At 45.6% G+C, this 19,736-nt stretch overlaps 2 protein-coding genes across 4 annotated transcripts in view; one reads left to right on the forward strand and one right to left on the reverse strand.

Moving 5' to 3' along the window:
* The first annotated feature begins 636 nt into the window (after nt 1–636).
* LOC115147106 (uridine-cytidine kinase 1-like) lies at nt 637–7,104 on the forward strand. Its single transcript, XM_029689115.2, has 7 exons — nt 637–804; nt 1,098–1,257; nt 1,517–1,613; nt 5,362–5,504; nt 5,650–5,744; nt 6,168–6,216; nt 6,303–7,104. Exons 1-7 carry the CDS (start codon nt 718–720, stop codon nt 6,488–6,490), a joined length of 819 nt encoding a protein of 272 aa, XP_029544975.1. The 5' UTR covers nt 637–717; the 3' UTR covers nt 6,491–7,104.
* Nucleotides 7,105–7,277: 173 nt separating this feature from the next.
* The window catches only part of LOC115147105 (rap guanine nucleotide exchange factor 1-like), a 100,901-nt gene continuing 88,442 nt past the window's right edge, over nt 7,278–19,736 (reverse strand). For all 3 annotated transcript variants that reach the window (XM_065004618.1, XM_065004619.1, XM_065004620.1), the window contains 12 exons: nt 17,183–17,258; nt 16,722–16,810; nt 16,482–16,570; nt 16,117–16,231; nt 15,950–16,020; nt 13,766–13,850; nt 13,547–13,641; nt 10,414–10,492; nt 10,205–10,306; nt 9,951–10,048; nt 9,686–9,814; nt 7,278–8,504 (listed from right to left, as the gene is read on the reverse strand). In XM_065004618.1, coding sequence (XP_064860690.1) covers nt 8,354–8,504; nt 9,686–9,814; nt 9,951–10,048; nt 10,205–10,306; nt 10,414–10,492; nt 13,547–13,641; nt 13,766–13,850; nt 15,950–16,020; nt 16,117–16,231; nt 16,482–16,570; nt 16,722–16,810; nt 17,183–17,258 — 1,179 coding nt within the window. In that variant the 3' untranslated portion in view covers nt 7,278–8,353. The remainder of the gene's footprint in view (nt 8,505–9,685; nt 9,815–9,950; nt 10,049–10,204; nt 10,307–10,413; nt 10,493–13,546; nt 13,642–13,765; nt 13,851–15,949; nt 16,021–16,116; nt 16,232–16,481; nt 16,571–16,721; nt 16,811–17,182; nt 17,259–19,736) is intronic.

A 19,736-nucleotide genomic window follows, 5' to 3' on the forward strand; every position in this document is an offset into this window, starting at 1 on the left:
TATGACATAATTATGAGGTCATATGGGGGACACCTGGTGCATTGAAAACAACTGGGAACTTCAGTGCATTCAAGACAACTGTGAAAAAACAAGCCCTGACTTTCCTACCTGAAGAGGTCATGATTTGACCCCATATTTTTTGACCCCAGTTCCCAGTTGTTTTGAAAGCACAAACTTTGTCTGAATTTGGAATTTCAGTAGATACTGTGCTGTGTGCAGTTCCCCCCCACCCCCTTAGACATTTGAGTCTAAAATAGCCTACATGTTGAAAACGAACACTGGAACAACCGTTGAGTGGTTGTTAATCATCATTGTGCATCCCTCCACATAAGCATGGCATTTGATGCAGTTTATGATTGTTTCTATGAAAATTATATTGGGCTCCTCCTGGTGGTCTCCTGTGTGTATTTTGTCCCTGCTATCTGGGATCCTTGGAACGTCGGTCCGCCCCCCCAGATAACCAGTAGACCTAAGCAATATAACATGATTATAACAGCTGAATGGTGGCCAATTGAATGGCAACATTACAGAATAAACACATTTAAAGAGTTTCAAATGAGGACTCTTATTTTGACGTATTTACAAACATTAGTTTTGCCCCAGGAAGTGCTTGGCCGTGTTCTCGCGTATTTACAAATATGAACGGGAACAGATTATTGTTTTGGAAGGCAGCTGACTAGCAACAAACGCGTGCTGTTCTTCGACAATTGACCCGACATGACTGCTGCCAGACCGCTTGAGATGGAGCGGCCAAGGCACCGTCCGTTTCTGATCGGTGTTAGCGGAGGAACTGCCAGTGGCAAGGTAGGTAACGTTAACTAGCTACATAATAATAGCTATCTAGCTAGCTGTCTGGGTAGCTAGCTAGGTCAATTCAACAATCAGTAAAGTAGCTAGCTAACGTTAGCTAGTTTTCGTTTTTCCTATGAACTGAAAGCAAAACACTGAAAGCAGACACTGAAAGCAGACACATCAGGATGTCACTATTCAATTATTGTCTTGTTTTCTGTCTGTCTGACAATGTACCAGCTACTTCACTCTGCTATGGCTATGCCCCAACCTTATCAACAAACTGAAATTATGTTTCTTATTTTTAGTCAACAGTATGTGCAAAAATCATGGAGTTGCTGGGCCAGAATAAGGTGGACCATCGTCAGAGGCAAGTGGCCATCATCAGCCAAGACAGCTTCTACAAAGTCTTGACACCTGACCAGAAGGCCAGGGCACTCAAGGGCCAGTACAATTTTGACCACCCAGGTACTACAGGCCTGTATGAATATTGTAATAACATACATATAATTGTTGTAATTAACATACACTCTATCAGGCACTTATCACTCACTAGATTACATTCATTCAATGAATTAATGCATTTACATCAAGCAATGACAAATGTTCTTCTAACTATAGCTACAATGTGAAAACTGTAGGTTAACATAAGTGATCATTATTATAAACATAAAATAAATGCATATCTGGGTGGAAAAAGTGAATAACGTTGAAATGTTTATTACAGATGCTTTCGACAACGAGTTGATGTACCAAACCCTGAAGCATATTGTGGAGGGGACAGTGGTGGAGGTGCCGACATATGACTTTGTCACGCATTCGAGGTGAGGTAAACACTCCATACGGAAACATACCATTTCAGTTGGAAATGCCCTTTTTGAATTCAGACAGACTGGGTCAAAAAGGCCCACCCTACACATTCCAGACCTCAGATTGTTGACTGTTGAACTAAGACATGACCTTTGACCTAAGATGTCTCTAACCCAGCTCATCTGCAAACACACCGAACAAAAATATAAATGCAACATGTAAAGTGTTGGTCCCATGTTTCATGAGCAGAAAAAATGAATACGCACATCAAGCTTACTTTTCTAAAATGTTGTGCACAAATTGGTTTACATCCCTGTTAGTGAGCATGGATCCTTTGTCAATATAAAGAATCCACTTGACAGGTGTGGCATATCAAGAAGCTGATTAATCAGCATGAACATTACACAAGGGGCACTCTAAAATGTGCAGTTTTGTCACAAAATGCCACAGATGTCTCAAGTTGAGGGAGCATGGAATTGGCATGCTGAATGCAGGAATGTAACCAGAGCTGTTTTTTAAAATTTATTTAACCTTTATTTAGCTAGGCAAGTCAGTTAAGAACACATTCTTATTTACAATGACAGCCTACCAAAAGGCAAAAGACCTTGTGCGGGGACAGCGGCTGGGATTAAAAATAAATAAATAACATATAAATATAGGACAAAACACACATCACGACAAGAGAGACAACACAACATTACAGAGAGAGAGACCTAAGAGAGAGAGAGAGACCTAAGATGACAACATAGCAAGGCAGCAACACATGAGAACAACAAGGCTACGGCAAAAGCACACCATGCGATTATTTGAGGACAGCGCCCCGCATACAAAACCATGATAAACATATTTCCACCAGGCAGGTGTGACACAGCGATATAATAAATGCCTTACCTTTGATGATATTCTTCTGTTGGCACTCCAAAAGGTCCCAGTTACATCACAAATGGTCCTTTTGTTCGATAATGTCCTTCTTTATATCCATAAAAACTCAGTTTAGCTGGCGCGCTTCAGTCAATAATCCACCCAGTTTCCCTCCATCAAAATGCATACAAAATGAATCCCAAACGTTACTAATAAACTTTTCCAAACAAGTCAAACAACGTTCATAATCAAACCTTAGGGAATAGTGTGCTAAACACTGAAAACAGACACATCAGGATGTCACTTGACACCAAGCCATCTATTAAATTCTTGGCTTGTTTTCTGTCTGTCTGACAATTTTGAAACGTACCAGCTACTTCACTCTGCTATGGCTATGCCCCAACCTTATCATCAAATTGAAATTTTGATTCTGATTTTTAGTCAACAATATGTGCAAAAATCTTGGAGTTGCTGGGCCAGAACATTTACGTACCCTAATACATAAATAAACAATACAATTTAAGATGGAGAATCGTTATTGTCTTTAACAGAGAAAAATACCGAAGAACGCGCTCTCATTCACGCGTTTGGAAACACTACAGCCAAAGTGGGAGCCACCTAGAAAAACTACAATTTCTGGCTCAGAGCCTCCTACTGCCTGAGCTGTTGTTGATGTAAATTGAGAAGAGCGTGGTGCTTAGGATTGAGCCTTGGGGTACTCCCTTTGTGACAGGCAGTGGCTGAGACAGCAGATCTTTATACTTCCTACCTTCTTTGAGGTAGTTAGCAAACCAGGCCAAAGACTCCTCAGAGACACCAATACTCCTTAGCCGGCCCACAAGAATGGAATGGTCTACTGTATACAAAGCTTTGGCCAAGTCAATACAAATAGCAACACAACATTGCTTAGAATCAAGGGCAATGTTGACATCATTGAAGATCTTTAAGGTTTCAGTGACACATCCATACCTGAGCGGAAACCAGATTGCATACCAGAGAGAATACTATAATATAATAATATATATATAATATATAATATAATAATAGACATCAAGAAAGCCAGTCAGTGGATTATTAACAAGTTTTTCCAATACTTTTGATAAACAGGGCAAAATAGAAATAGGCCTAAAACAGTTAGGATCAACTTGATCTCCCCCTTTAAATAAAGGACGAACTGTGGCTGCCTTCCAAGCAATGGGAACCTTCCCAGAAAGGAGAGAGGTTAAAAAGATCAGAGATAGGCTTGGTGATGATAGGGGCTGCAACCTTAAAGAAGAAAGGGTGTAAACCCTCTGACCCAGATGTTTTTTTTGGGTCAAGTTTCAGGAGCTCCTCTAGCACCTCGGACTCAGTGACTGCCTGCAGGGAGAAACTTTGTAGCGGGGTAGGGGAAATAGAGGGAGGAGCATCAGGGATAGTCACATTAGAAGGGGTGGGAGATGAGGAAATGTTGGGCGGGCAAGGAGGCATGGCTGAGTGAAATAGGAATCCGACAGAGGGGATCAAGCTGATTCTGTACCATTTCACAGAGGCCAGTTCATAAAGGAAGGCTTGCTCATTAAAGTTTTTTATCAAGCATCTATGACAATCAGAACAGGTTGTTTCACTGAGCAGCCATTACTAACACAGGCTGTAAAACAGTGATCACTAAGGTCATTACAGAAAACACCAGACTGATACCTATCAGGATTATTTGTGAGGATAACAGCAAGAAGTATAGCCTTTTCTGGGTGTTTGAAGTCATTCCTTGTGGGACTGGTAATAATCTGAGAAAGATTTAGGGAGTCCCATTGCTTTAGGACTTGGTCAGGTGGTCTAAGCATGTCCCAGTTTAGTTTACCTAGCAGGACAAATTCAGACTTGGTGTAAGGGGCCAGGAGAGAGCTTAGGGCAGGTAGGGGACAGGCCGGTGCTGATGGAGGACGACAGCACCCAGCAGCAGTCAACAAAGAGCTATTTGAAAGTTTAATGCTTAAAACAAGCAAATCAAATTGTTTGGGGACAGACTAGGTGGAGACAACCGAAGCACTGAAGGTGTTCCTTGGTAAAGATTGTCACTCCCCCACCTTTAGAAGATCTGTCTTGCCGAAAAAGGTTGTAACCATTAAGGTTAAGATCAGTATTCAAAACACTCTTTAACCACGTCTCAGTAATGACCAACACATCTGGATTGGAGCTGTGAACCCACACTTTTAATTGATCCATTTTAGAGAATTTGGTAGTATGCCCAGCCTAACAAATGCAGACCACGTGTATGGCGTCGTGTGGGCGAGCGGTTTACTATTGTCAACGTTGTGAATAGTGCGCCCCATGGTGGGGGTGGGGTTATGCTATGGGCAGGAATAAGCTACGGACAACCAACACAATTGCATTTTATCGACTGCAATTTGAATGCACTGAGATACCGTGACGAGATCCTGAGGCCCATTGTTGAGCCCACTGCCGCCATCACCTCATGTTTCAGTATGATAATGCATGGCCCCATGTTGCAAGGATCTGTACACAGTTCGTGGGAACTGAAAATGTCCCAGTTCTTCCATTCTTCTTATACTCATCAGACACCAGTCACCCATTTGGGATGCTCTGGAGCGATAACATGTTCCAGTTCCCGACAATATCCACCAACTTCACACTTCTTGAGGTGTATGGTGGTCACACCTACCTTTTAATTTGTTAAGGTATCTGTGACCAATGGCTGAATATCTGTATTCCCAGTCATGTGAAATCCATATATTAGGGCCTAATTAATTTTTCAATTGACTGATTTCCATATTTGAACTGTAACTCTTTGAAAATGTATACTTTTGTTCAGTAAACATACCAATCATGAAAGTTTTGTCTGTGTATAGATTGTGTCTTTGTGTGTACTAAATGTGTTTAGTTTATGTGTGTGTGTTCCAGGCTGCAGGACAGGATAACAGTGTACCCGGCTGACGTGGTACTGTTTGAAGGGATCCTGGTTTTCTACTCTCAGGAAGTGAGGGATATGTTTCACATGAAGCTCTTTGTGGACACAGACTCTGATGTCAGACTGTCTCGCAGAGGTACTACTGACACACAAATTAAGAGGATGTACCATCTATAGATTGTCATATGCACTTCCATACCCATACTTCACTCTAGCATCTTGGATATACATATTTGTCACGTCTTGGTCCTGATCTGCTTGTTGTGGGATTTTACCTGCAGTTCTGCGGGATATGAAGAGAGGCAGAGACCTGGAGCAGATCCTCACCCAGTACACCACGTTCGTTAAACCAGCCTTCGAGGAGTTCTGCTTGCCTGTAAATATATACAATAATACACAAACAGATACTGGACACGAATACATTATTAATAGGCCCAATTATATACACGATATGACACACAACACATATTCAGTCAGCTGATTTACGTCAGTGAGACGTTTAAATGTGACTCAATTACAAGTGTGCGCAAAGCTGTCAAGGGAAAAGGGTGGCTACTTTGAAGACTCTAAAATTCATCATATATTTGGATTTGTTTTAACACGTTTTTGGTTACTCCATGATTTATTCCATAGTTTTAATGTCTTCACTATTATTCTACAATGTAAAAAATAAAGGAAAACCCTTGAATGAGTAGGTGTGTCCAAACTTTTGACTGGTGCTGTATATTCTGCTCAAAATCCAGTCTTTTCAGAGCATTAGCTACCAAAATGAGATTGATTAATGGTTATTTTTTTCCAGACCAAGAAATATGCAGATGTCATTATTCCTCGAGGAGTTGACAACATGGGTAATAATAACGCTCATGAATCATGAAGAATCTCCATCCCTCTCTTCTTCCCCTTCCCTCATATTAATCTGCCTTTCTCTCCGCAGTGGCCATCAACCTCATTGTGCAGCACATCCAGGACATCTTGAATGGGGACCTCTGTAAGTGGCACCGTGGAGGAGCAGTCAACGGGCACAGCCGGGGATTCAAGCGGGCCGCCTCGGAGCAGGGGGACCTGGCCAACTTCCCCCCAGGGAAGAGGGTCCTACTAGAGCCCAGCAGTCGCCCCCACTGAGACAAAAATCAGTGTTTACTGTCTGTCAGTCTGTCTACTATATATATATGTGTGTGTGTTTTGTAGTATGTATTTAGAATTGAGGGTTGATGCTTTTACTGACTAGGTTTGGGATGGGGGAGAGCTGGGGGGGGGGGACTAGCTCCTGGAACTCACCTGCAGACTGCAGAGCATCCAATCAGATAGGGAAGCCTTGAGAATAAGATAATTCATTAATATATCACTGATATAGATATCACGAGCAGGTATGACAACTCTTTTTAATTACTCCGTCTTCCATGTGTACATTTTTAGCCTGCAGTGGTTTGACTACCTCCGGGCTGACATAGGAGTGAGATGGTGGAAAAAAAGCTTTTTTTTTTTTTTTTTAAATGTCTGTTTTGATGTTTGGCTTTGTTTGCTGCTTTAAAATGTGTTATAATTTGCATCTGAACATGTGGAAATCAGATAAGTACAATATTTATCACCTTCTAATGTGTAGGCCTGTTTGGATTGTGAAATATTTGCTGGAACATCCCTTGATGCCATGGTAAATTCATGCCTTGTGAATTTATTTTTTAAATCATTTTCCTAATGACCATGATATTTAAGAAATAAAATACGTTCACTATCAAGATGCTTGTGGTTATTTTTTTTACCCTAATGTGCGAGCGCAACAAGCCTCCCATTTGACATCAATGCATGAGAATGTGAAAGTTACGAGTGCAGATCTGGTTGGGATTTGGCCCATAACGAGGAAGTAAGTAGCATAGTATGACAAACCTCTTCCATTCAGCAGACGGCGATGTATAGAAACAGAGCAGTTTTATTGGAGTTGGAAAGCACAGTGTGATGAGTTGGATGACACCATTATTCCAAAGGAATAAGTACAGCACACAATGGACTGACGAACCCAGACACACACACCCCCCTTTACTGGGACACAGGCCTGGTTGCCTGACAGTTCTCTTACTCAAACATGGCACATGATGATTGAATATGTCAGACAGATCACAGCATCTTTAGTACTTCTCTTGTTGTGGGTTTAAGTCTTTTGCTTTGCTTTTTTTTGAGTGCACATTTGTATGGCACTTCTCTTAATAGACAATCCTTTTTAAGAACAAAAGGAGCACTGTATATAATAAATCATAACCATATATGATTCATAATATTAATAATAATACACTCTTGTTACAAGTCTAGTCCCTTTGTGGTCCTCCACCTCGCCTAAACCCCTCAAATGACCACTTCCAAAACCACATTCCTGCCCAGTCAAGTCTGCATTGTGACAAGAGTTCATGGCAGAATATAGTCCGGAATACTGAGGATTCCAAGGATACAAGGAAGTTAAGTCAGGAGAGGGAGCAGTCCCCAGGATGGCCCACACTCTGTAGGGTGAGGGAGGGAATATCTGGGGATCTAGAGGAGCTTTCACCTCACACACTCGCTGACACACACATTTATACATTCAAATGGGAGAGGACAGGGAGCAGTCTCTTCAGTTGTTCGACATCTCCACCTCCTCTCCTTCTATGAAGTTCTCCTCTTCTCCTTGGCACCAGTCTTTCTCCTACCGTTGGTTAGGAATTTGTCTCCTGCCAACTGCAGTTCTGGGTGGAGAGAATCCAATGTAACCCCAATCATAATCTCCCCATAATCTCCCAGTGTATCAGAGCAGCACAGAGTCACTGTAAACCATGGCAGTCTACTAGCCTACTGTATATCCTCTGGTCTGGTCCAGCCCTAGTCAGTCTTTCTTCCCCTGTTAGTGAGGTCCAGTTGATTGTGTCCATCTTTCTGTCCATCTGTAGCACAGTGGAGGTCCCTCGGCGAGCCCTGGCTGTGGTCTCAGGGGGCCACGCCGCACCGCTAACCTCCCCCTTCCTAAGTCTTCTCCTCGCGCTCCGTCCGCCGCCGGGTGATGTTGCGAGGCCTGATCTTCAGTGAGAGTTCCCACAACGCCTCCTCGGCCAGATGGTCGCTGAAGTCGTTGAAGAAGCAGACTATGTCGTCGTTGCGCTTCAGCTCGTAATGCCTGGGGTGGGTGGGAAAGACAGAACGAGTCGATCAATGTCTTTCCATGACAGACTGACCAGGTGAAAGCTATGATCCCATATTAATGTCACTTGTTAAATCCACATCAGTCGGTGTAGATGAAGGGGAGGTGACAGGTTAAAGAAGGATTGTTAAGCCTTGAGACATGGATTGAGTATTTGTGCTATTCATGTGTGCCATTCCTACGTTGCTGGGTTTTTCACTCTAAACAGTTTCCCATGTGTGTCAGGAATGGTCCACTACCCAAAGGACATCCAGCCAACTTGACACAACTGTGGGAAGCATTAGAGTCAACATGGGCCGGCATCCCTGTGGAACACTTTTGACACCTTGTCGAGTCCATGCCCCGACGAATTGAGGCTGTTCTGAGGGCAAAAGGGAGGGGGAGGGGGGGGTGCAACTCAATATTAGGAAGGTGTTCCTCAGTGTACATGGTCAACCTTCTTGTTGTATGGGGGTTAACATGGAGGTTGTAATGTACACTGTGGATCACTGCTTACCTCGTGGGATAATTATTGTAGTCTTATTGAATTACATTAAATACAACATTTTCATCTATCATAATGTGAGGTTACCACACTCTCAATCTGTTTGGAGTTTTGTGGATGCTTTTCTCATGGGACAACAGTTCTACTCACACTTGTCCCCTCATATCAATGGGTCTCAATGGGACTTTTCTCATGGGACAACAGTTCTACTCACACTTGTCCCCTCATATCAATGGGTCTCAATGGGACTTTTCTCATGGGACAACAGTTCTACTCACACTTGTCCCCTCATATCAATGGGTCTCAATGGGACTTTTCTCATGGGACAACAGTTCTACTCACACTTGTCCCCTCATATCAATGGGTCTCAATGGGACTTTTCTCATGGGACAACAGTTCTACTCACACTTGTCCCCTCATATCAATGGGTCTCAATGGGACTTTTCTCATGGGACAACAGTTCTACTCACACTTGTCCCCTCATATCAATGGGTCTCAATGGGACTTTTCTCATGGGACAACAGTTCTACTCACACTTGTCCCCTCATATCAATGGGTCTCAATGGGACTTTTCTCATGGGACAACAGTTCTACTCACACTTGTCCCCTCATATCAATGGGTCTCAATGGGACTTACCTGCTTAAATAAAGGTTAAATAAAATAAATACTCACACTTGCTGGAAGCGCCTCATACTGTCCAGGATGTTGAACTGCTGCCAGCGCTTGGAGAAGTTGACCTTCCCGTCGATGAGGTCCGGGTTCCCCAGGTGGACGAAGGTCAGGTCCTGCAGGATCAAACCACTGGAAAAGGAGAGAAGAAGAGAAATAGAAGAGAGAGGCTAAATATAGACAAACAGTCCTAGGAAGAACAGGCAAAACACACAAACACTTTCATTGAACATTACCTAGCTCAGTTGTACATGAAACACAGACTTACAGATATGGGATGCAAGGAGGCTCCACGTCGGCCAGAGCCGCACGGTACGCTCTGAAAGACGACGAACTGTCAATCAACGTACAGTATTCCTCCAATCCCTGTGAGAGAACAAGTGTGTTACAATGTGTTATACCCATAGCACACCACGATACCTGAGTATATTAAAGTGAAGACTCCATAGAAAGAATTGAAACACGAGTATGAATATCTAGATCTCTCTATGTCAGACTTGATCCACTACTGTCTTGACTCACCTCTGAGGTCTGTTTCTGCCACTCTAGTCTGCGGATGGGGGCCGAGTCCAGGGCAGACAGTATTGCCAAGTATGAGTTGAAATTGTTCAACTTCCGTAAGTGCTACATGGGGAAAAAGAAAAAACAGGACAAGAACAGTTGTCCAGAGAGTTAATCATCAACTAGTTAAGAGGAAGAGCTGTGGTTGTATAAATGCCGAGATTGGTTACCTTCATGATCTTGATGAACTTGAGGAGCAGCTTCTCTCGGTCCTGGCCTTTCTCCTGCTGAATGATTAGAGAGCGCACCCTAGAGGACAAACAAAGTGTTGCGTGTGAGAGAATTTCAATCTGGCTGAAAATACTTGGAATCAGTTACAGAACCCATTACCCTTAATGGTTGTGAGGTCTGGGGTCCGCTCACCAAATACTGGGAATCAGTTACAGAACCCATTACCCTTAATGGTTGTGAGGTCTGGGGTCCGCTCACCAAATACTGGGAATCAGTTACAGAACCCATTACCCTTAATGGTTGTGAGGTCTGGGGTCCGCTCACCAAATACTGGGAATCAGTTACAGAACCCATTACCCTTAATGGTTGTGAGGTCTGGGGTCCGCTCACCAAATACTGGGAATCAGTTACAGAACCCATTGCCCTTAATGGTTGTGAGGTCTGGGGTCCGCTCACCAAATACTGGGAATCAGTTACAGAACCCATTACCCTTAATGGTTGTGAGGTCTGGGGTCCGCTCACCAAATACTGGGAATCAGTTACAGAACCCATTACCCTTAATGGTTGTGAACACCAAATACTGCCCTTAATGGTTGTGAGGTCTGGGGTCCGCTCACCAAATACTGGGAATCAGTTACAGAACCCATTGCCCTTAATGGTTGTGAGGTCTGGGGTCCGCTCACCAAATACTGGGAATCAGTTACAGAACCCATTACCCTTAATGGTTGTGAGGTCTAGGGTCCGCTCACCAACCAGGAATTCACAAAATGGGACAAACACCAAATTAAGACTCTGCATGCAGAATTCTGCAAAAACATTGTATACAACGCAAAACACCAAATAATGCATGCAGAGCAGAATTAGGCCGATACCTGCTAATTATCCAAATCCAGAACAGAACTGTTAAATTCTACAACCACCTAAAAGGAAGCGATTCCCAAACCTTCCATAACAAAGCCATCACCTACAGAGAAATTAACCTGGAGAAGAGTCCCCTTAGCAAGCTGGTCCTGGGTCTCTGATCACAAACACACCCCACAGAACCACAGGACAGCAACAGCAACACAATTAGACTCAACCAAATCATGCGAAAACAAAAAAGAGAATTACTTGACACATTGGAAAGAATTGACCAAAAAACAGAGACAACTGGAATGCTATTTTGGCCCTTAACAGAGAGTACACAGTGGCAGAATACCTGACCACTGTGACTGACCCAAAATTAATGAAAGTTTTTGACTATGTAAAGACTCAGTGAGCATAGCCTTGCTATTGAGAAAGGCTGCCGTAGGCAGACCTGGCTCTCAAGAGAATACAGTTTATGTGCACACGATTGGTGACCTGTTGCCACGAGGAAAGGGCAACCAGTGAAGAACAAACACCATTGTAAATACAACCTATATTTCGGTTGATTTATTTTCCCTTTTGTACTTTAACTATTTGCACATCGTTACAACACTGTATATAGAGATAATGACATTTGAAATGTCTCTAATCCTTTGAAACTTTTTGAGTGTAACGTTTACTGTTCATTTTTTATTGTTTATTTCAGTTATGTTTATTATCTATTTCACTTGCTTTGGCAATGTAAACATACAGTACAGGTCAAAAGTTTGGACACACCTAATTTCTCTTTATTCTCATTTAAAAAAATATATTTCTACATTGTAGAATAATAGTGAAGACATCAAAACTATGCAATAACACATTTGGAATCATGAAGGAGTTCCCATATATCTGCAGCTCAACTCATCCCAAACCATCTCAATTGGGATGAGGTCGGGTGATTGTGGAGGGTCATCTGATGCAGCACCATCATTCTCCTTCTTGGTCAAATAGCTCTTACAGAGCCTGGAGGTGTGTTGGGTCATTGTCCTGTGGAAAACTAATAATAGTCCCACTAAGCGCAAACCAGATGGGATGGCGTATCGCTGCAGAATGCTGTGCTGGTTAAGTGTGCCTTGAATTCTAAACAAATCACAGACAGTGTCACCAGCAAAGCACCCCCACACCACCACCTCCATGCTTCACGGTGAGAACCACACACATCATCTGGCTCACCTACTCTGCGTCTCACAAAGACACAACGGTTGGAACCAAAAATCTCAAATTTGGACTCATCAGACCAAAGGAAAGATTTCCACCGGTCTAATGTCCATTGCTCATGTTTCTTGGCCCAAGCAAATCTTTTCTTATTGGTGTCCTTTAGTAGTGGCTTCTTTGCAGAAATTCAACCATGAAGGCCTGATTCACACAGTCTCCTCTGAACAGTTGATGTTGAGATGTGTCTGTTACTTGAACTCTGTGAAGCATTTATTTGGGCTGCAATTTCTGAGTCTGGTAACTATAATAAACTTGTCCTCTGCAGCAGAGGTAACTCTGAGTCTTCCTTTCCTGTGGCGGTCCTCATGAGAGACAGTTCATCATAGTGCTTGGGGGGGTGTTTTTGCGAATGTACTAGAAGAAACTTTCAACGTTTTTTTTTACATTTTCCGGATTGACTGACCTTCATGTCTTAAAGTAATGATGGACTCTCGTTTCTTTTTGCTTATTTGAGCTGTTCCTTCCATAATATGGACTTGGTATTTTACCAAATAGGGCTATCTTTTGTATTCAACCCCTACCTGGTCACAACACAACTGATTGATCAAACGCATTAAGAAGTAAATAAATTCCATAAATGAACTGTTAATTGAAATGTGCATTCCAGGTGACTACCTCATAAAGCTGGTTGAGAGAATGCCAAGTGTGTGCAAAGCTGTCATCAAGGCAAAAGGTGGCTACTTTGAAGAATCTCAAATATAGTTTTGATTTGTTTAACACTTTTTTGGTTACTACATGATTCCATATGTGTTATTTGATTGTTTTGATGTCTTCACTATTATTCTACAATGTAGAAAATACTACAATAAAGAAAAACCCTAGAAGAGTAGGCGGGTTCAAACCTTTGACTGGTACTGTATGTTTCCCATGCGAATAAAGCCCTTTGAATTGAACTGAAAGCGAGATGGTGTGTATGTGAGAAAGTGAAAATGTGCCATTGTGAGATGTTGACTGGTCATTACAAAGCTAGGTGATTTATATGGTAATGCATAGACAGGCTGTATGTATAGGCTCAGGTCCAGCTCTCACCAGTAGCTCATGTTGTTAAAGTGCTCTGTGAACTGAGTCAGATTCGGACTCTTCTCCTCATTCTGCTCCTTGGCCCAAAGCAACACCTCAGGAATCTATCAAAATAGAAAAAAATAAGGAGAGAGGAGAGATTGAGTTAAATCCGTCACTGGAGCAGAATGTCAATTTCTCTGCAGCGAAGGTGAAGAAAAGCAGAGATAGTTAGGGGCTCTCTGGTACCTCAATTTTGTAGAACAGTTCTGCATCCAGTAGTGTGAGCTGATCGGCAATCTCATGGCTGCGGAAGTCATGCAGCGTTCCGGGCCTGGAGTAAACACACACAAGTTATGTCCTTCTATTCTCGTGGCCAATGTTTGTCTATGGAGATTGCATGGCGGTGTGCTCGATTTTATACACCTGTCAGCAACGGGTGTGGCTGAAATAGACGAATTCACTAATTTGAAGGGTTGTCCATGTTTTTTTTATTTTATTGCCTATTCTAATGCTAGTGTTTAGGGTTAGAATTAGGGTAAGGGGTTAGGGAAAAAAGGATTTTGAATGGAAATTGATTTTAGGTCGCCACGAGAATAGAAGGACATAACTTGTGTGTGTTTACTCCAGGCCCGGAACGCCTAAACCTAAAATTAATTTCCATTCAAAATCCTTTTTTCCCTAACCCCTTACCCTAATTCTAACCCTAAACACTAAGCCTTAGAATAGACAATAAAATACAAAAAAACATGGACAACCCTTCAAATTAGTGAATTCGTCTATTTCAGCCACACCCGTTGCTGACGGGTGTATAAAATCGAGCACACCGCCATGCAATCTCCATAGACAAACATTGTCAGCAGAATGGCCCGTACTGAAGAGCACTGAATGACTTTCAACGTGGCACCGTCATAGGATGCCACCTTTCAAACAAGTCAGTTCGTCAAATTTCTGCCCTGCTCAACTATAAATGCTGTTATTGAGAAGTGGAAACGTCTAGGAGCAACAACGGCTCAGGCGACAAAACAGGACTGCCGGGTGCTGAAGCACGTGAAAATGGTATTTCCTCGGTTGCAACACTGACTACAGAGTTCCAAACTGCCTCTGGAAGCAATGTCAGCACAATAACTGTATGTAGAGAGCTTCACAAAATGGGTTTGCATGACTGGGTAGACGCACACAAGCCTAAGATCACAATGCGCAATGCCAAGTGTCGACCGGAGTGGTGCAAAGCTAAGGCTCCTTAGTTCCAATGAAGTGTGGTGCAAAGCTAAGGCTCCTTAGTTCCAATGAAGTGTGGTGCAAAGCTAAGGCTCCTTAGTTCCAATGAAGTGTGGTGCAAAGCTAAGGCTCCTTAGTTCCAATGAAGTGTGGTGCAAAGCTAAGGCTCCTTAGTTCCAATGAAGTGTGGTGCAAAGCTAAGGCTCCTTAGTTCCAATGAAGTGTGGTGCAAAGCTAAGGCTCCTTAGTTCCAATGAAGTGTGGTGCAAAGCTAAGGCTCCTTAGTTCCAATGAAGTGTGGTGCAAAGCTAAGGCTCCTTAGTTCCAATGAAGTGTGGTGCAAAGCTAAGGCTCCTTAGTTCCAATGAAGTGTGGTGCAAAGCTAAGGCTCCTTAGTTCCAATGAAGTGTGGTGCAAAGCTAAGGCTCCTTAGTTCCAATGAAGTGTGGTGCAAAGCTAAGGCTCCAATGAAGTGTTAGTTCCAATGAAGTGTGGTGCAAAACTAAGGCTCCTTAGTTCCAGTGAAGTGTGGTGCAAAGCTAAGGCTCCTTAGTTCCAGTGAAGTGTGGTGCAAAGCTAAGGCTCCTTAGTTCCAGTGAAGTGTGGTGCAAAGCTAAGGCTCCTTAGTTCCAGTGAAGTGTGGTGCAAAGCTAAGGCTCCTTAGTTCCAATGAAGTGTGGTGCAAAGCTAAGGCTCCTTAGTTCCAGTGAAGGGAAATCTTAACAATACACCCTATAATGACATTCTAGACGATTCTGTGCTTCCAATTTTGTGGCAAATAATTGGAAGCACAGAACATTCTGAACACCTTTGGGATAAATTAGAACGCCAGGCCTAATCGCCCAACATCAGGACACGACCTCACTAATGCTCTTGTGGCTGAATGGAAGCAAGTCCCTGCAGCAATGTTCCAACATCTAGTGGAAAGCCTTCCCAGAAGAGTGGAGGCTGTTATAGCAGCAAAGGGGGGGACCAACTCCATATTAATGCCTATGATTTTGCAATGAGATGTTCGACAAGCAGGTGCCCACACATATTTTTAGTCATGCAGTATAGCTCTCGTCCTCCATGAGACGTGGGAAATGTCCCCCACGAGGGAGAATGTTCCTTGATTTCCTGTCCTTGTGGATAGAATAACCAACCCACCCACCCACACAAATGCAAGAAGAGGTCCCATACTCTCCTGACCCTTGACCCCGTGTTGACCCCTACCTGGCGGACACGCCCCGGGCGGCCAGCGGCTTGAGAGAGTTGGTGCAGCGCAGCAGCTTCTTCTGCTCCACCTGGACAACGGTACGTTTAGAATGACATTGTATTTGACCTGCAGTAGATCGTACGGTGCCTTTCATGTCCAAAGTAATGTGAACCAGAAAACAGACCTTGTCCAGGATGTTCTTGCGGAGCACGCGGGCCAGGCTCAGCTCGCCGTTACACACCAGCCTGAACACCAGGTCCATCAGCTGCTTCAGGATGTCCTCCGTCAACTCCACCAGACTGGGAGGAAAAGAGCAGGGGACAAGTGAGGCAACGCCTCCACATCTGGCCATCACCATCTATCACTGTAATATATATATGTGTTTAATAACGTGCCAATTAATCCTGTAAGACCAACTTGACAATAAATAAATCATTCCTTCAAAACGTCTTCAATCTGGCTACAGGCCAGAAAAAAAGTTGGAGACCCTTGTTGGAGTAAAAAGCCATTTGTGTGGCTCTATGGAGAGAGTGGGTCAATCATACTCACCACAGCTCATCCACCACTCGAACCAGCACAAAGAAGGTGTTCTTGCTGACCCGCTTCTTAAATGTGTCTGGACTGTGACAGAACCTGGTATATGTGCTTGGTGGTGAAGGAGAATATACGTATTCTCAACTCTTTCTCCTCATAGTAAATGCACACATTTTCCACTGTCTTTCCAACACACACAGTATCTAGGCATCGAGACACTGGAGGCGACCAACGCGTCCGGTGAGCTTCGAAAGGATATCTGTAGTGCAGCTTCTTAATGAGGTCCTCTGGGCTAATGAATGTCCTGTATGTGGTCAGGAAGGCTTCACAGTACAACACCAGATCTGTCGGGGAGCAGAGGAGAACACCACCCCTTTAAGTCTGAGGTCGAGAACTAATGATGGATCCTATGAACTTCAGAAAGCATGGAGAGGGGACATGAATAGATAGGTAATAGGTCATCTCCATTCTGACCGAACGATCTGGAAAACAGGAATGTTCTATCTATCGCGAGATATATCTATTCTATAACTGTTCACGTGTCAGAGTGAAAAGGGAAAATATACTGACATACAATTTAACAGACAGAAAGTGTAAATCGGATCCCGTCCAGTATGAAAACACCCACCCACACACACATACACAGCCTGTGCCACTGACCCAGAACCACACAGTCTAATGGGGGCTGCTGTCAGACGGTAATAAACGCGACCTACCTTTGCGTTCCGTCTCTGTGGCGTGGACTAACAGAATCTCCCCTGATCCGGCACGCACGTCAGGACCATCATCATTCTGAGAGAGAGAGAATGAGAAAGACAGATGGAGGGAGAGATGAATAGATGGAGAAAAAGAGCATGGGGGGCATAGAGGGATAGAGAGGGGGGGTAGAGAGAGAGAGAGAGGGTTAGGTAGAGAATTGACGAGGATTAGGGCAAAAATGCAGTCTAGCCCAAAATGCAGCTCTCTCCTCTCTGTCCATGCTCACCCTCCCTCCCTTCCAGCCCTGCACCAGCTCCACTGACGAGTGAGAGGGAGAGAGAGAGAGAGAGAGAGAGAGAGACAGAGAGAGAGAGAGAGAGAGAGAGAGACAGAGAGACAGAGAGAGAGAGACAGAGAGAGAGAGAGAGAGAGAGAGAGAGAGGGAGAGAGAGACAGGGAGAGAGAGAGAGAGAGAGAGAGAGACAGAGAGACAGAGAGAGAGACAGAGAGACAGAGAGACAGAGACAGAGACAGAGAGAGAGAGAGAGAGTGAGAGGGAGAGGAGAGAGAGAGAGACAGAGAGAGAGAGGGCTGACAGATCCCCAACAAAAATACCCTTGTTTACCGCTACAGCTGTCCTTTGTTGTTTAATCAGACCTCCCTTCTCTTATCCCCTTTCCTCCCTCCCTCCCAACCTTTCCTCCCTCCCTCCCACCCATCCACCCTTTCCTCCCTCCCTCCCACCCACCCTTTCCTCCCTCCCTCCCACCCTCCCTCCCACCCACCCTTTCCTCTCCCTTTCCTCCCTCTCTCCCACCCACCCTTTCCTCCCAACCTTTCCTCCCTCCCTCCCACCCTTTCCTTTCCTCCCTCCCACCCACCCTTTCCTCCCTCCCTCCCAACCTTTCCTCCCTCCCTCCCAACCTTTCCTCCCACCCACCCTTTCCTCCCTCCCTCCCAACCTTTCCTCCCTCCCACCCACCCTTTCCTCCCACCCACCCTTTCCTCCCTCCCTCCCAACCTTTCCTCCCTCCCTCCCAACCTTTCCTCCCTCCCTCCCAACCTTTCCTCCCACCCACCCTTTCCTTCCTCCCTCCCACCCTTTCCTCCCTCCCACCCAACCTTTCCTCCCTCCCTCCCACCCACCCACCCACCCTTTCCTCCCTCCCTCCCACCCACCCTTTCCTCCCTCCCTCCCACCCACCCTTTCCTCCCTCTCACCACCCTTTCCTCCCACCCTTTCCTCCCTCCCACCCACCCACCCTTTCCTCCCTCCCACCCACCCTTTCCTCCCTCTCTCCCACCCTTTCTTCCCACCCACCCACCCTTTCCTCCCTCCCTCCCACCCACCCTTTCCTCCCTCCCTCCCTCCCACCCACCCACCCTTTCCTCCCTCCCTTTCCTCCCTCTCTCCCACCCACCCTTTCCTCCCAACCTTTCCTCCCTCCCTCCCACCCTTTCCTTTCCTCCCTCCCACACACCCTTTCCTCCCTCCCTCCCACCCACCCTTTCCTCCCTCCCTCCCACCCACCCTTTCCTCCCTCTCACCACCCTTTCCTCCCTCCCTCCCTCCCACCCACCCACCCCTTTCCTCCCTCCCTCCCACCCACCCTTTCCTCCCTCTCACCACCCTTTCCTCCCTCTCTCCCACCCTTTCCTCCCACCCACCCTTTCCTCCCTCCCTCCCACCCACCCTTTCCTCCCTCCCTTTCCTCCCTCTCTCCCACCCACCCTTTCCTCCCTCTCTCCCACCCACCCTTTCCTCCCAACCTTTCCTCCCTCCCTCCCACCCTTTCCTTCCCTCCCTCCCACCCCTTTCCTCCCTCCCTCCCACCCTTTCCTCCCTCCCTCCCACGAACCCTTTCCTCCCTCCCTCCCACCCTTTCCTCCCTCCCTCCCTCCCTCTCTCCCACCCACCCTTTCCTCCCAACCTTTCCTCCCTCCCTCCCACCCTTTCCTTTGCTCCCTCCCACCCTTTCCTTTGCTCCCTCCCACCCTTCCTCCCTCCCACCCACCCTTTCCTCCCTCCCTCCCACCCTTTCCTCCCTCCCTCCCACCCTCTCTCCCACCCACCCTTTCCTCCCTCCCTCCCTCCCACCCTTTCCTCCCTCCCTCCCTCTCTCCCACCCACCCTTTCCTCCCTCCCTCCCTCCCAACCTTTCCTCCCCTCTCTCCCACCCTTTCCTCCCTCCCACCCTTTCCTCCCTCCCACCCTTTCCTCCCTCCCTCCCACCCACCCTTTCCTCCCTCCCACCCTTCCTCCCTCCCACCCACCCTTTCCTCCCTCCCACCCTCCCACCCTTTCCTCCCTCCCTCCCTCTCTCTCTCCCACCCCTCTCTCTCCTCCCAACCTTTCCTCCCTCCCTCCCAACCTTTCCTCCCTCTCTCCCACCCTTTCCTCCCTCTCCCTTTCCTCCCTCCCTCCCACCCACCCTTTCCTCCCTCCCTCCCACCCACCCTTTCCTCCCTCCTCCCACCCTTTCCTCTCTCCTTCCCACCCTTTCCTCACTTTCCTCTCTCCTTCCCACCCTTTCCTCCCATTCCTCTCTCCTTCCCTCTTGCTACATCTGA

Source organism: Oncorhynchus nerka, linkage group LG19, assembly GCF_034236695.1.
Source record: "Oncorhynchus nerka isolate Pitt River linkage group LG19, Oner_Uvic_2.0, whole genome shotgun sequence".
Taxonomy (NCBI): Eukaryota; Metazoa; Chordata; class Actinopteri; order Salmoniformes; family Salmonidae; genus Oncorhynchus; species Oncorhynchus nerka.